The sequence below is a fragment of the Debaryomyces hansenii genome (assembly GCF_000006445.2).
Source record: "Debaryomyces hansenii CBS767 chromosome F complete sequence".
Taxonomy (NCBI): domain Eukaryota; kingdom Fungi; phylum Ascomycota; class Pichiomycetes; order Serinales; family Debaryomycetaceae; genus Debaryomyces; species Debaryomyces hansenii.
The window spans coordinates 882,483-896,971 of record NC_006048.2 but is presented as its reverse complement, the minus strand read 5'-3'; the positions used below and the strand labels follow the sequence as shown (position 1 = coordinate 896,971).

The 14,489-nt window shown below is 36.0% G+C and overlaps 7 protein-coding genes across 7 annotated transcripts; 3 read left to right on the top strand and 4 right to left on the bottom strand. All coding sequences in view use genetic code 12, as the record gives it.

Moving 5' to 3' along the window:
• Window positions 1-28: 28 nt before the first annotated feature.
• Window positions 29-286, bottom strand: DEHA2F10406g (DEHA2F10406p; the record flags this gene model as incomplete). The annotated part of the gene is made up of 1 exon (XM_460817.1): window positions 29-286. The coding sequence occupies one exon, from the start codon at window positions 284-286 to the stop codon at window positions 29-31; it is 258 nt and encodes an 85-aa protein (XP_460817.1).
• A 541-nt stretch (window positions 287-827) lies between these two features.
• On the top strand, window positions 828-2,255 carry DEHA2F10384g (DEHA2F10384p; the record flags this gene model as incomplete). The annotated part of the gene is made up of 1 exon (XM_002770743.1): window positions 828-2,255. One exon carries the CDS (start codon window positions 828-830, stop codon window positions 2,253-2,255), a length of 1,428 nt encoding a protein of 475 aa, XP_002770789.1.
• Window positions 2,256-2,343: 88 nt separating this feature from the next.
• DEHA2F10362g (DEHA2F10362p) lies at window positions 2,344-3,480 on the bottom strand (the record flags this gene model as incomplete). Its single annotated transcript, XM_002770742.1, has 1 exon — window positions 2,344-3,480. One exon carries the CDS (start codon window positions 3,478-3,480, stop codon window positions 2,344-2,346), a length of 1,137 nt encoding a protein of 378 aa, XP_002770788.1.
• Window positions 3,481-4,301: 821 nt separating this feature from the next.
• Window positions 4,302-7,880, top strand: DEHA2F10340g (DEHA2F10340p; the record flags this gene model as incomplete). Its single annotated transcript, XM_002770741.1, has 1 exon — window positions 4,302-7,880. The coding sequence occupies one exon, from the start codon at window positions 4,302-4,304 to the stop codon at window positions 7,878-7,880; it is 3,579 nt and encodes a 1,192-aa protein (XP_002770787.1).
• Window positions 7,881-8,042: 162 nt separating this feature from the next.
• On the top strand, window positions 8,043-10,031 carry DEHA2F10318g (DEHA2F10318p; the record flags this gene model as incomplete). The annotated part of the gene is made up of 1 exon (XM_002770740.1): window positions 8,043-10,031. One exon carries the CDS (start codon window positions 8,043-8,045, stop codon window positions 10,029-10,031), a length of 1,989 nt encoding a protein of 662 aa, XP_002770786.1.
• A 74-nt stretch (window positions 10,032-10,105) lies between these two features.
• On the bottom strand, window positions 10,106-10,744 carry DEHA2F10296g (DEHA2F10296p; the record flags this gene model as incomplete). Its single annotated transcript, XM_460812.1, has 1 exon — window positions 10,106-10,744. One exon carries the CDS (start codon window positions 10,742-10,744, stop codon window positions 10,106-10,108), a length of 639 nt encoding a protein of 212 aa, XP_460812.1.
• A 283-nt stretch (window positions 10,745-11,027) lies between these two features.
• On the bottom strand, window positions 11,028-14,063 carry DEHA2F10274g (DEHA2F10274p; the record flags this gene model as incomplete). Its single annotated transcript, XM_460811.2, has 2 exons — window positions 11,028-13,915; window positions 14,039-14,063. The coding sequence occupies 2 exons, from the start codon at window positions 14,061-14,063 to the stop codon at window positions 11,028-11,030; spliced, it is 2,913 nt and encodes a 970-aa protein (XP_460811.2).
• Window positions 14,064-14,489: the final 426 nt, after the last annotated feature.

The window sequence follows — 14,489 nt, the reverse complement described above, 5'->3', positions numbered from 1 at the left end:
TATTATCATGATTTTCATTCAAGAACACTCAATTCTCAGGCTTTTTTGCATTGTTCTGAATGGGGCTTGCCATCTTTTTAATCATCTTCTGTCTCAATAATTCCATTGGCTCGTTAATAATTACAGAATTATAGTATAAAATATTATCATGTTGTGCCAACGATGAATATATATCCCGATTGACATTTGTCATAAATTCTTCCCTCGTGATATCAGCATTTCCAAGTCCGATATATTTAGATTTCAATTGATTATATTGATTTATGTCTTTTACCTTATCTGCCATTATAATATCCTTTTATCTCTTTATTGTCTGTCCTATTTAAAAGGTTTTGATTGTATAATTATGTCCTCATCTCTGAACGAGTGCACCAGTTGACCATATGACTAATCAAAATGCACTTATTACCTAATTGAGCAGTCTAATATTTGACTCCACTTTTCGTGATGGCTTCACTGTCGCCTAAATGCCTTAAACGCTAGCACTACTTCCGTCGAATGCCGTATACTACGAAAGGTGGCAATATCACTCGGATCGGTGAAGACAATGTAGTAGGTATGGGGATTGGGTCTATTGTAGAGATGTGGGTTTCCAGAGCTAATTTTAAGTGGTCGTGCACGACACTGATATGAGCGATCTATTATCAATAATTTAGCATATTGAAGAAGATTAAATTAATATAGTATTTACTTATTAGTTAAAGAGAGTTGGAAATATTGCTCAGGAAGTTATTAGAAGATATTTCTGGAACGACATAGTGAAATAGGAACAGGATTCTGTATTGTTGCTAGAGAGTTGCTAGAGAGGTGTAATTTAATTAGCTATTATGGGACCCATATCTCATACACCCACATTATCGAAAATTCCAAATATATATAACCGCAGAAGCAGCTTAGGCAGCGTCAATGATGCAAATAAGCCTGTCAGCCATGTACAACCTCAGAAAAGGAAAATTTTATACAAGGCGAAGAACGAAAAACCACTAAATGTTGCAGAGCTTATTGAAGATAACGATGATTCATCGTTGGATGTATTCAAAATGTACCAACATAAATACTATTTGCCGCATAATAAACGAATATCGAATATTGCATGGAGAATTCAAAACAAGAAAATCCTAGCGTTAGATAGACAAAAAAAGCGGGAAGACCGTGATATTCAAGACAAGAAACAAGACCAGAAATCCTCCAATGACAAATCAGATGAATTTGATTACATTAGTCAAATAAGAAAAATGAGTCAAGAACAAGAAGGCGAGGGTGGTATGGCTACCTTATTTGAAAATAAAAAGCATTCTCCATATACCAATTCTTTGACGTCTGATTCATCGCTTTTCAGTGGTAACAGGTCAGCTAGTGCATCCACAGCGAACCCATCAACCGGAGACAAGTCGAACGAAAATTTGCTTACTTCGTATATAAACTCGTTAGAATCTACATTCAAAGATGACTATAAGTTACCGGAAAAGTTGTCTAAGTCGACTAAGAATACAAAATTCTTGCAATGCACAAACTGCAATACGAAAACAACACCACTTTGGAGGAAATCTAACAAGGGAGACTTACTATGTAATGCTTGTGGATTGTTCTATAAATTGCATGGGGTATTACGGCCGTTAAGTCAACCTGATCGTAAATCTTCAGTACTGAATGATACACTTACCCTGACAAATAAGACTGAATCCTCAAAGCCAAATAGTAATATGGGAGGAAACTCAAAATACGACCTAAGTCCAAGCATGATATCTCATCATCATCATCATCATTATGTGGATCCTGCGGAAGACGAGTCCCGGAGGCAAGCGAATCAAGACCAAAATGACGATATGAATATTGATCAGTTTTTAGAAATGGATCCACCCGGAAGACATACATCTATGCTGAATGATAACCATCTGGGCTTAGAGATGAATCCGCCCCAGAACAGAAATTCGACTAGTAACAATATTGATGAAATTGATATGTTATTGAATATGAATTTATTTCAATCTGAATCTTTTGTTATTGGTAATGGGAAATCTAAAACTGGAGTAAATGAACAGGAGAACCGTAATAATAACAGTAATACAAATGACAATAGTGTAACAAACGACGGTTATAATTTTGATGCGCAAGGTATGTTTTATGATATGCAACATGTTGGTGAAGTAGGGATTGGCGATGAAATATTAGCTGATCAACCGTCTGAACAAGGTCCCAACTGGAATTGGTTAGATTTCGTTTCAAATGGAGATAATGAAATGAATTCATCTTAAGTAAGGGAATACGAAGCATATATTTTTACAGCCTTATTTTAGAGAAATTAAATAGTTTAACACGAATATTTAATATTAAGCGCTTTTACTAATTGTATACAATAACCTGCTTTCCAGTTTTAGATTCAGCAATACCTTTTAAGAATAACTTGATGTAATCATCACTTGTAGATTTAATATTAAATTCCTTACCATTGAAGGGTACAGGCTTTATATCACCCGATTTATACAAAGCAAGAACTTTCTTCACCGTGTCAACCTTCGATTGTGGATTACGCTTGGTATTAGCTGTTAACCAATAAGCTTTAGAAGTTACATTTTTGAATAGCGACTCACTACTAGAATACATCAATGGCTGACCCAGCATGCCTCCGTAGGTTACAAGATGAGGAGACCTGTAATCTGCCAAGTGGTTACCAGTTAAATGTGAAACTAATGCAGATCCACTCTTACCGCAAACACAGTTTAAGGCTAAAATGACCTTACCCTCATTTACCCAACCAGGAACAATTTTGTTGATATACTCTTCAGACTCTGCTTCCTTATCAGTGATGACCTTTGTAGCACCCAAGTCAAGTAATTCTTTTACAATTTGATCCTGATCAGGCTTACCATCCCTAATGACTGAGATGGTTTTAATGTTTCTGATCTTCGCAATTTGCACCACAAACTTACCAACTTGGGAATTTCCTCCATTCTGAATAATCCAGTCGTTACCCTTTGGGTCCCAATCTTTTATGAATTGGTCAATCAATTGATACGCAGTGCTTGGGTTAATGGAAACGGTTGCTGCTTGTGTCAAATCAATTGATTTATCATCCTCAGACGATACCTTAATAAATGGATCAGGATTTTCTGGTTTGTCTAAAGTGACAAGTGCGTGTGTTCTCCATGTACCAAAACTAGGCATTTTTGGAATAACCCAATCCCCATTCTTGTAGCTAGTTACATCCGAACCAACTTCAATTACCTTATATAACCCCTCGTTACCACCAATCGCAACAGGAACTGGCGTGTCTAACTCCGATGTGAAATTAGGTTTGGACGCGTACGTTCCAGCGAGCTGGTTTAAATCTGATGGGTTAATTGGTGTAGCCAATGCCTGAATCACAACTTGCTTAGGTCCTAAGGTTTCCGTATCGATTGAAAAGCCTGTACCCAGCAATATCTTGGAAATTTCTCCTCCTTTAGTATATGTAATTGCACTAGCGTTGATTTTGACCATTTTTATCTAGTCTGCGTCTATTTGTATAATAAATATATGACATAGTTTATCAGTGGCTTCCCTTTCAACTGCTATATACTAACTTTTAGAGCTTTTCACGTGACTTGATTTGTAATTCCCGGAAGCAAACAAGTGATTTTGCTTTTCATGAATTTGTAAGCACTCTTCTACGGCTCGTTTAACCCGGAGACTCTTGTTAATTGGTTAATAACGGAATGAGATTTGTCAGGTTCCACAAGCTAAGCATCCGGTGAGATCAATATCTGCTTAACATTGCTCTAATAGTGCGTCGTATATATTAGCATTAGAGCGATCTTGTAATGTATATGAAGTCCTTGAGGTCAATCCATAAAATGTCGCGATATCAGGAACACAATGTCGCAGATATATTTCAAAATGTCTCCATTTTGCATCGCCTATTTTTATCTTTGTGTAACTAATCTCAATTCCAGTTTGTTTATGAAATGGAGCAATTAGGAAGGAGATTGATTTTGCAATTATCAAGATGTTAACGGCGGTTACGTAGTTTAGTTAAAGATTTTCGGGTAAAAATAGAACGGAAGCGTTTTTTAGAGAGAACATTGATTGAATTCGGTGCCTAGTATTATCAAGTGGTACTAAAAAGGATAAAAAAGAGTCAAACTAAGCTGGTTGATCTCTTACTGGAACACAAAATTCTAACAATAGTTTTATTTTGAACATTGATTGCAGGGGCTATACTTCGTAAACACGTTTAAATTAGTTTGAATATCCATTTCACAGTAATTATCATTGGTAGGGTATACTGAGTTGTAAAAACAAGGCGATATTTGCTTGATAGAATGGGCATATCATCGAAATTAAGTCCGGAGAAACATCCATATTTCAATAAGCCGAAGACTCATAGAACCAATCTTAGTGAAAATTCATCGTTTTCACTAACTGGGAGTGAATTTCTGCTGACAGGCTCACACACTTCCAATTCGTCCGACGAGACCAGTGGCATTCCAATGAACAAGGCGAATAATGGAGCACCTCGAAGGGTCAAAAACATGCCTATTGCATTAACCCCAAATATAGGAGGAGAGAAGTTTAACTTTGCAACAGGACCTCCTACCAATAAGGAAGCAAGTCTGAGAGAAGGTGCTAGACGGTCGAATGAGCGGAAACCACCTACTCCACCAGAGAAAGAACCTAGATCAGTTTCTAAAGTTCAACGTCATCCATATACGGCTCAAATCCGAAACAGGGATCACGATGCCCACATACGTATGCAACAACCTGACCAGGCTGGTAATGCTTATTTTAGACCCAGGTCCAATGAACAGTATTCACAAAGCCCAGTGAGCCCACAGCAGGTAAACCAGGCTAACAATGATTATTTTAAGCCTAGCTCCAATGAAAAGTATTCACATAGTCATGCGAGCCCACAGCAAATAAATCAATCTTCACGGAAGGAAATTCCTATCGTTCAACATCAAAATCAACAGATGGAGGAGCATTCTCCTTTGCCGACCGAGCAGATGTATTCCGAAAAAAGACAAGCACGTAAAACCCAAGAACATAGCTCTCAAGCACAACCACCGACGAATAATAAACCTTCAATGGAACATAATACTACTAATATGTTAATGAATGATGGAATGATTCAAGCACCTCAAAATATGCTGAATATTCTTTCGCAACATGAATACGACAAAAATGAGAGTACAGGTGTAAACGAATCTGAGGATAACTCAGACGATTATTCAGAAGAAGATTTGGAAGCAGATTCAGAAGAATATACAGATACATCTGAAGAATCAATTAGGAATGATAATGTAAACGCATCATACTCAACCCCATATGTTAATGGGGCGCAACAGCATCCTTATTATGAACAGTGGATGCAATATTACGCGTCATTGGCTGCCCAACAACAACAGCAACAAATGACGCCTAATAGAAGTTCAATGTACGGATATCCAATGAATCCTCATCAATATTCAAACATAAATACGGCTAATGGCCAGATTTCATCGGCGTCTCAACAAGAGCCTTATTATTCATATGGCTCGAATCATTTGAACCGTGAGCTGCATTCAAGAAATTCAATTGCAAGCTACTCCGATAATAATAACAACGACTTTTTGACTCATTACAAAAGAAGAAGTGGGCAGAACTCAATTTCTGATACAAGTAATGAGCTAATTTCCAATTCAAGAAGGTCCACCATAAAGTCAAATAGGTATCCATCAGTTCCTCTGTCTATATTGGAATCAGAGTCCAAGGTTCCTGAAAAGTCAAAAGCAGCGAGAGTATCCTCGTTAGATTTAAATTTCAAGCCAAAAGAATATCAGAACTATAATGATGATTATAACGAAGATCAACAAGGACAAACGAGTCTAAGGAATAATGAGGATGCTTATGAACCAACACAAAGTCAGGATAGTACCATGTCTGTTGCTTTTGGATTGCTGGATATGGCACTTGATGACAAGACAGAAAAAAGACATATTTCAGATTATAGTAAATTTCTTTTCGAAGGTGACAGTCAGGTAGAAGAAGAAGAAGAAGAGGAAGAACAAGAAGAGGAAGAAAAAGAATATGGTACTGGGAACGAAAACAAGCTATTATATCAGCAACCTTCACATGAAATGTCTCGCCATGAATCCTTGGAATCAAACAATTCACTTGGTTCAATACGAAGCGAGGCATCTAATAATTTCAAGGTCAAATCGCCACCTCCTGCTAAGAAACTACAAGAGAGAAATTCTAATATAGAAGAAAAGAATAGACAAAATAAGGGGAAGAGAAAAGAAAGACACGAAAGAAAAAGCTCATCTTTCAATCCAAATTCATCAATATCAAGTCAGAATGATTTATTGAATATGAATAATACAGCGCAAGCATATCAGCAACAAGCAAACATGATGCCATACCTAGGACATTCTCAATTGCCATCTATGGAAAGTATGCCTTTTAACCAAAATGCGATTCCATTTAATCAACCAATGATGGCCTATAATACTGAGTACCAGGGGGTTGTGCCACCAATGGCTCATTCTCGAAGACAAAGTATCGCTACAGCTGAATCAAAAAGACAGTCTATGATGTTTGCAGGAAATGGTATGCCACCATACGGACCTCAACCAATGAATAATAATAGAATGTCTATGCCAGTTATGGGAATGCATACTTCAAATAAACCCGCCCAGATTCGGACAAATGACAGTAAAATTAAGAAGAAGGTTGAAGAGTTTGTGGAATTACGTAAAGTTATTGCATCGGGTAACAAATCATTGGAATACCGATTGAAGTGGATTAAGATGTTAATCAATGCAACTAACTATCGCTTATATGCTTTTGTAAATATTAAGGGTGAGCCGGCACCACAAGAGTTCAGCCAACATAATAAGGCTTTATTCCTCAAGTCATCAATCAATCATTTGCTCAAGTTGATTAAGGAGTATGAGGTTGGTAAGAAGAATGATAATATTCATTCACAGGTTTGTTACATTTATGGTTGCTTGTTGAAACATGATTATGCAGCATCATATAACCAAGATTTTGGTATTGAAAAAGATATTCAGGAATCTATTTCATACTTTGAAAAGTCCTTGGAATTAAATCCAAATAACTTTAAAAGTCTCTACAAATTAGGGGAGATATTTGAATACGAGTTCCCAGATCAATTTGATCAAGCATTACGTAGATATAAAGAGGCAGCCAAACTAGGTTATAACCAAGCTATTTATAAAATGGCTCTTTTATACTTAAATGTTCCTCTGATAAGATCTACCAAATTCTTCAATTATTTTGTTGAGCTCTCAAATATAGACCTTAGCTCGAAGGATGTCGAATTAACCGGTGAGGATAGAGATGAATTGGAGGAGATTATCGGATTGACATTTTATCAACTAGGAAAAATATATGAAGGCATTTATCCTGGTGACTTACATGCTGAGGATGAGTTTATTTCCAAATCACTTGAACGTGCACCAGTTAATTATGCAAAAGCATTAACATATTGCAACAAATCCGCCAAGCTTGACTGTCTCTTGGCTCAGGTCAAATTGGGAAGTGTATACGAAAAGGGAGAATTAAATCGTCAACAAAATCCAAGCAAATCTATTCAGTGGTATATGAAAGCAGTTAGTTCTCCATTACTGTTCAAGAGACACCCTGATGCAATGTTGGGTTTGAGTAGATGGAATTTGAAAGGGAGTGATGGCTTAAGTAAATATATACCTTCACCTGATCCGGAAAAAGCTGTCATGTGGTGTGATAGAGCAATAAAAGAGTTTAATTCACCAGATGCATATTTTGCCATGGCTCAATTAAATGAAATTGGACTAGGTGATAGAAATCCTCAACATTGGTACTTTAAAGCTCATGAGTTAGGCCATCATGAAGCATCCTTTAAACTAGGTTATGCATAATTTATATATGGCTAAAATATTTAATATAGATTTAAAAATATTTTGAAGCCCGCGAATGTCGAGGAAAATTGTTGATAACGATTTTCTTATCAACAAAAGATCCCGACCGAAGTATTTTCTCTAATATATTCTATTTCAGGCAACAAATCGGTAGAGAGGTTAATGTCGGGGCCTAGAAAAATTCAAGAACTGACAGGCTCATCATCTAGGCGACTCTCAATAGCTAAACTAGCTAGATCACCTATTTCGGAATCACCAATTACTTCGCCGTCAATTAGAAATGGAATACACTCTCATTCGTTTACTGCTAATTCTCCGTTTTTGAAAGAAGATTCTTCAAGAAATTATAATGAATGTATAGAATCTTCATCGTCTAAGTCATCGAGTAAATATAATGGTAGTGAAGTGTTCCATAGTGGAAATGAGGTTGCTGATATTCCAACCCTGAATGGAGTGGAAACAGATTTCTCTACAGGGATGGATGATCCTAAGATTATAAAGCAAGTCCATAAGCATTTAAAAGATCAAAAAGTGAATGCGTTGCAAATGGAGGGAGGTGATATTACTAGAGATTTATATAAAATAGCGGATCAGGAATATAGGCCCAAAGCTCCAAAACGTTCTCGTAGTTTGTCATCATCCGAAATGGAAACCCGAAGAAGAGGGTCGACTGCTAGCTCGCTTAATGTTCCTGGTGGTTTTAGAAGACAATTTATTATGAACAATACCCTTAGAACCAGGAATCCAAATTTTTTAACCAAAAATTTCGTTGAATTCTTGAGTATTTATGGACATTTTGCGGGTGAAGATTTAGAGGATCAAAATGATTTAATAGCATGTCATTATAAGGCACATATACCCAATTTTGATGACAGTATTGATGAAGAATCATTATTGTTGCCTAATCAAGAATCTGTAAAGATTAATGCAAAGGGTACTGCTACTGATAAGAAGGCTTATTTCCTATTATTGAAGGCATTCATTGGCACTGGTGTGTTATTTTTACCTAAAGCATTTTCAAACGGTGGTTTAATGTTCTCATCACTTGTTTTAGCGTTCTTTGGATTATTATCCTTTTGGTGTTATTTGATTTTGATTCACGCTAAATTAGCCACTAAAGTATCAAGTTTTGGTGATATTGGGCTAAAATTGTATGGCAAATGGTTGCAGCAATTGATTTTAACTTCAATTATCATCTCTCAGATTGGATTTGTTGCTGCTTATATTGTTTTCACTTCAGAGAATTTAAAAGCTTTTGTTGGAAGTGTGACTAGTATTAACACTAGCGATATCCATATCATGTACTTTATTTTAATTCAATTGATCATTTTTTTGCCGCTTTCGTTGATTAGAGATATAACTAAATTATCATTACTGGCATTGTTGGCAAACATATTTATTCTTATTGGATTGGTGACTATATTGTACTACAGCTTTTATGAGCTATTGTTTTTAAACCACGGGGCATTTGGTAAGGACATTGAATTCTTTTTCAATAAAGAAAGCTTTTCTTTATTCATAGGTGTCTCTATATTTGCGTTTGAAGGTATAGGCTTAATTATTCCCATTCAAGAATCAATGATCTACCCGAATAACTTTCCAAGGGTATTGTTTCTGGTGATTGCAACTATCTCGACAATCTTCATTGGGATTGGTTCTTTGGGTTATCTCACCTTTGGTAAGTATGTGAAGACAGTGATCATATTAAATTTACCGCAAGATTCTCCATTCGTTATTATGGTTCAATTGTTATATGCATTTGCTATTTTACTTTCGACGCCATTGCAATTGTTCCCAGCAATCAGATTAGTAGAACTGAAATTGTTCACAAAAACTGGGAAATATTCATTAAGAGTAAAATGGCTAAAGAATTTCTTTAGATTTGGTTTTGTCTTACTCACAGCTGTAGTGGCTTTGGTGGGTGGTCAAAACTTAGATAGATTTGTTTCTTTTGTAGGATGTTTTGCATGTATCCCACTTGTTTATATGTACCCCCCTATTTTACATTTGAAGAGTTGTTGCAAATACAGCGATACTTTTAATCAAGCTGAAAATAGAAAGAGGTTTTGGTTGGGGTGCTTGGATTGTATTCTAGTTGTGATTGGTGGTGTTGCAATGATATATACTACATATCAGATTGTGGTAGGTTGAAATTTTACGTTTTAATTGAAACGACAAATATTAATTATAGACTATATATGTTCAAGTAATATATATTAAATTATCTATTTCTTATCCGAAAAAATATCAGCCAAATACAATCTGGCATCATGAACTGAGTTTTCAATCTGAGTGCTTGTATTGTCTAATCCTTCAAATAAACCCTTCTTGAAATCTTGATACTTTTCAGCTAAAGTGATTTGATTCTTGTAAGCATCTGGTAAATTTTCCTTCTCATAGGTCGTAAATTTTTCTTGTACAACATTGTAGGATCTAGGCATGAAATAATTGAATGCAACTCCACCAAAAATAACTGGAGTAATGAATCTAAGTGGTAATGATCTTTTATTAACTAAAATTGAACCGGTCAATGATGAAGTTAAAATATAAATTAAATTCGGCAAAACAGGTTCTTTAATTGACGATTGAACTTCATTCTTAATCGTTCTGTATTCGTTGCAAAGAGCTGATTGTTGAGTGCCCAATTCAGCACCGTAGTAGCTTAATTTCTCATGTAAAATTAATCTAGTCTTATTAACATATTCTTCAAGAACTGGGGCTGTTCTAATTCCCATACCTTTAATGAATGAAATGTTTCCGTGGGAAGATTCCTGTTCTTTCAAATCATCAGAAATTTCTACATTGAATCCTGGTTTGGTTATTATGACTTCGTCATCTTCATAAAACAATCTCTTTGGAGCCATAGTTATTATCTTCACTGGTATGTATTCAATTGATTGGATTGGTGGTAATAAGAATATGTTGAAAGTGATCGTTCAATAAGAAAATCAAAAACTTTTGACACGATAAAAATTGACAGGGTATTTTTGCAAACTACGCAAATTATAACAGAAGACAATTATATATAATATAAACAATTATTAAGTATATATATAATTTTTGAGTAAATTAAACGAGAAAAATCGTTTCTTAAATAGAATTAGATCATCAAAATAAATAAACAAAAAACCGATAGCCATCGACATATCAGTGCTTTCTGAATAAACCTCTCTTTTTCTTCGTCTCGACCTCTTTATTTGGATTGGAAATACCTCCTAATGGCTTAGCATTTGTATTAGGATCTGCAATAGGAACATGTATTTGAACACCTTCATCATTAGTTTGAGGTGTATCATTAGTATTAACTGAATTTGACGAATTGCTAGAAGCATTTGAACCATTAGGGAGTTGCAAGTATTGTTGCTGTGGCTGAGCATGGTTATACTGCTGGGGTTCAGAGGAAGGTTGACCCTGTCCAAGAACATTGATTCTTGTACCCTGAGCCTGAGCATGACCTTGAGCATGACCTTGAGCCTGAGCCTGGGCCTGAGCCTGAGCCTGAGCCTGAGCCTGACCTTGACCTTGACCTTGACCTTGACCTTGACCTTGACCTTGACCTTGACCTTGACCTTGTGGGATCGCATAGTTACTAGCAGATTTCTTATGCTGTGGAGGACTCGTTCTGTTACCATTCGCATTCATTGGCATAGCTGATCTATGCTTATTAGCTTTTGTGGCCGCAGGATTGGTACCACCAGGCATAGGCATGCCGCCTCTACCACCCATATCTAATCCTGACAAGTCACCATTCATTTGAGGGAAAGCAGAACGACGATTCAGTTTTCTTGGTTGCGCCTTAAACCTTGATTCTACACCAGGATCAACAGGTGGCCCATTTTGATACGTATTGTTATAGTATTGTTGTTGAGGTGGGTTTTGCATATACTGTTGTTGGTGTAAATCCTGATAATTATGTGAAGAAGATGGGAAAGAACTTAATCTTTGTGTTTTACCTCCATAACCATTTGCTTGATGTGGATTTCCATTCACCATCTGCGGCGGTGGCATGTTATACCTATTCATATTTGAATTCATCGAATTGACCCGCAAGTTTGGTGGTAATGCATTTGGAGGTAATCCATTAGATGGTAAACCATGTGGAAGTTGTTGATCCATTGGTGATGGCATGTAACCATGGTTATTATTGTACTGTCTTTGGTTATAATATTGTTGTTGATTAGGTGGCATATTCATATTCTTTTGTTGCGTGTCGAGATGCAAAGCTGGAGGAGTTTGCTGATGTGGTTGTTGCTGAGGATGTTGTGGTTGGCGATGCTGTTCATTATCGTAATATCCATTCATCTGATTATCATTAGGTAAGGATAACTCCCTGTTAATAAGCACCCTTTCTCTTTTCTGTAATTCCAATTCTTTTTCATGCAAATGCTGAGGAAGATCACCATTCAATAATTGAATGTTACCGTTTGAATGAGCATTTCCATTACTATGGACCTGGTCGTTACCACCATTCATATTTAAAGCCCTGTTTGGAACGCTGCTTCCATTCATATCAGCCTCGCCATTATGTGATGCATTCTGGTTTGGAACTGGGCTACCTAAAGCGGCTCCATACAACGCTATATCTGCTAAATCTTCCAAATTATCATTTGGAGCAACAGAATCTCTGAATGTTCTGTTTGTTTCACTTTGAGGTAGAGTACGTTCTTCTAGTTCAGAGGGTTGAATCAGCTTCATTTGGTTATTGCCAATTTTTTGTTCTTGTAATTGTAACTGCTCAAGTCTTTGTTCAATTTGCGATAACTTTTGTTGTTGATGATCCACATTGATATTTAATTTCCTTAAATTCAATTCTTGTTTATTGATATCTTCACCAACTTGTCCCTTTAAAATTTCCTTTTCTCTTAAGTAAGAATCTAATTGATTCTTATTAGATTCCATTCTTGCCAAGTCACTACTAATAATATTCAACTGATTTAACTTAAACTCATGATCCGCATTAATTTGATTCACTTTTCCTTTATTCATATTAGAGTTGGATTTTCTTGTGAAAAAGATTGAATTCGTATCAGCATCGTTGATTTTAATATATTGGCACATCGTAGAATAAATATTCTCCAAATAAGGGGTTCTAATACCATGGTCATCAGCTAGTAATATGGGCTGCAACAATAATAAATCAATATTTAAGTCGTACTGCCTGTAAAATTCATAGAACAAAGGAGGTGAGTTCAAATAGTTTTGATTCTTCGGAGCCTCAGGGAAACTGCTACACCAGTTTTTGAACAAATTATTTTCATTTTCAGATCCCTTGACTAGCTTACAATCCATTTTTTTAATAATTTTGAATATTTCATTGATCATACCAGTAATAAGTGGCTTGCATAAAATCTGGTTGGACAAATTTGCCGGAACCTCGGCTTCAAAAATCACAGATAAAGGATTGAAAACAATTCTTGGTAATGCAAGCTTCCACTGGTAAGTCATGAACTCTTTAGGGACAATTGATTTCAATAATGAAATGCTATTTGAAGAATCTTGCTGTACTAATTGCATTAATTTATATACTTTTTGAAAACTTGGATTTGAGGTAGATGAAATGTTAGAATTTGTCAACGACGTTCCCAAATATATTCTGTTATCGTTGTTTCTCAAAATATGGGTAAAATTATCTCCATCTATTTGCCTGACGTCCGATTCGTTCATAATACAACAAATAGTAATGTCTTTCATTGATGGAAAGCTGAGTTGAACAAATGGCTCCAAATTAACATATCCGGTGCTTTCTACAACTATGGCAGATTTCTTGTGTAAGAATGGCACCAAATCTGCACAGACGGTCTGAAAATCCTGCAAAGACGTACAACTGATGAATACAATATCATATTTGTTTGATCCAGGACTGATTTGCGATAAGTCTTGGTAAATCTCATATGGCTTGAATGTAGAAGTCCCCAACACAGGTGATCTCCAGTTGATACTATCTCCCTTAATTCTAGAGTTTACCACCGACACGTTACAAGACTGTGTTTCATGTAATCGCCATGCATAAAACGCAACATTTGGATTACTTCCAACTATAAATCAGTTAGTATTGATGCTCTGTAGCGAGTACTCCTTCGTGTATTCGGGCGCAGACATTTTGCTAGCACCCATTTCGTTCTCCCAAAACACGATATGTCTATTCACAAACAACATACCTGTTAATATTTCGATACTCGACATTAAAAAGACCGTAGAGCTATATCAGATCAACGAATGTACTATTTCCTAAGAAGAAAAAATCAGAATTTTTCTGGAGTGTGATCGACGATAATAATAAGAACGAGCAAACAAATTCGAACTCCCAAATACGGAAATTAATAGTTCCTTTCTTTTAACGCCTATTTATTACTATTCCGGTCGTTTTAATAAACCAAGATAGATGTATATATGTAAATGCTACTGTTCAAACTAATTTTGTAAAACAAATTTCTGCTGGATGTTTGAAAAATGATCCAAGCCGATTCAGTGCCTGTCACTACTCAACAATTAATTCCTCAAATAGTGGCAGTGTAGCAGAATCCTAGACACGCCATAAAACGGCTTAACTACAAGCTCTTTTTATATAGTGTTCGCAGTTGATTGTGCTACTAGGTAGTTCTATTCCAC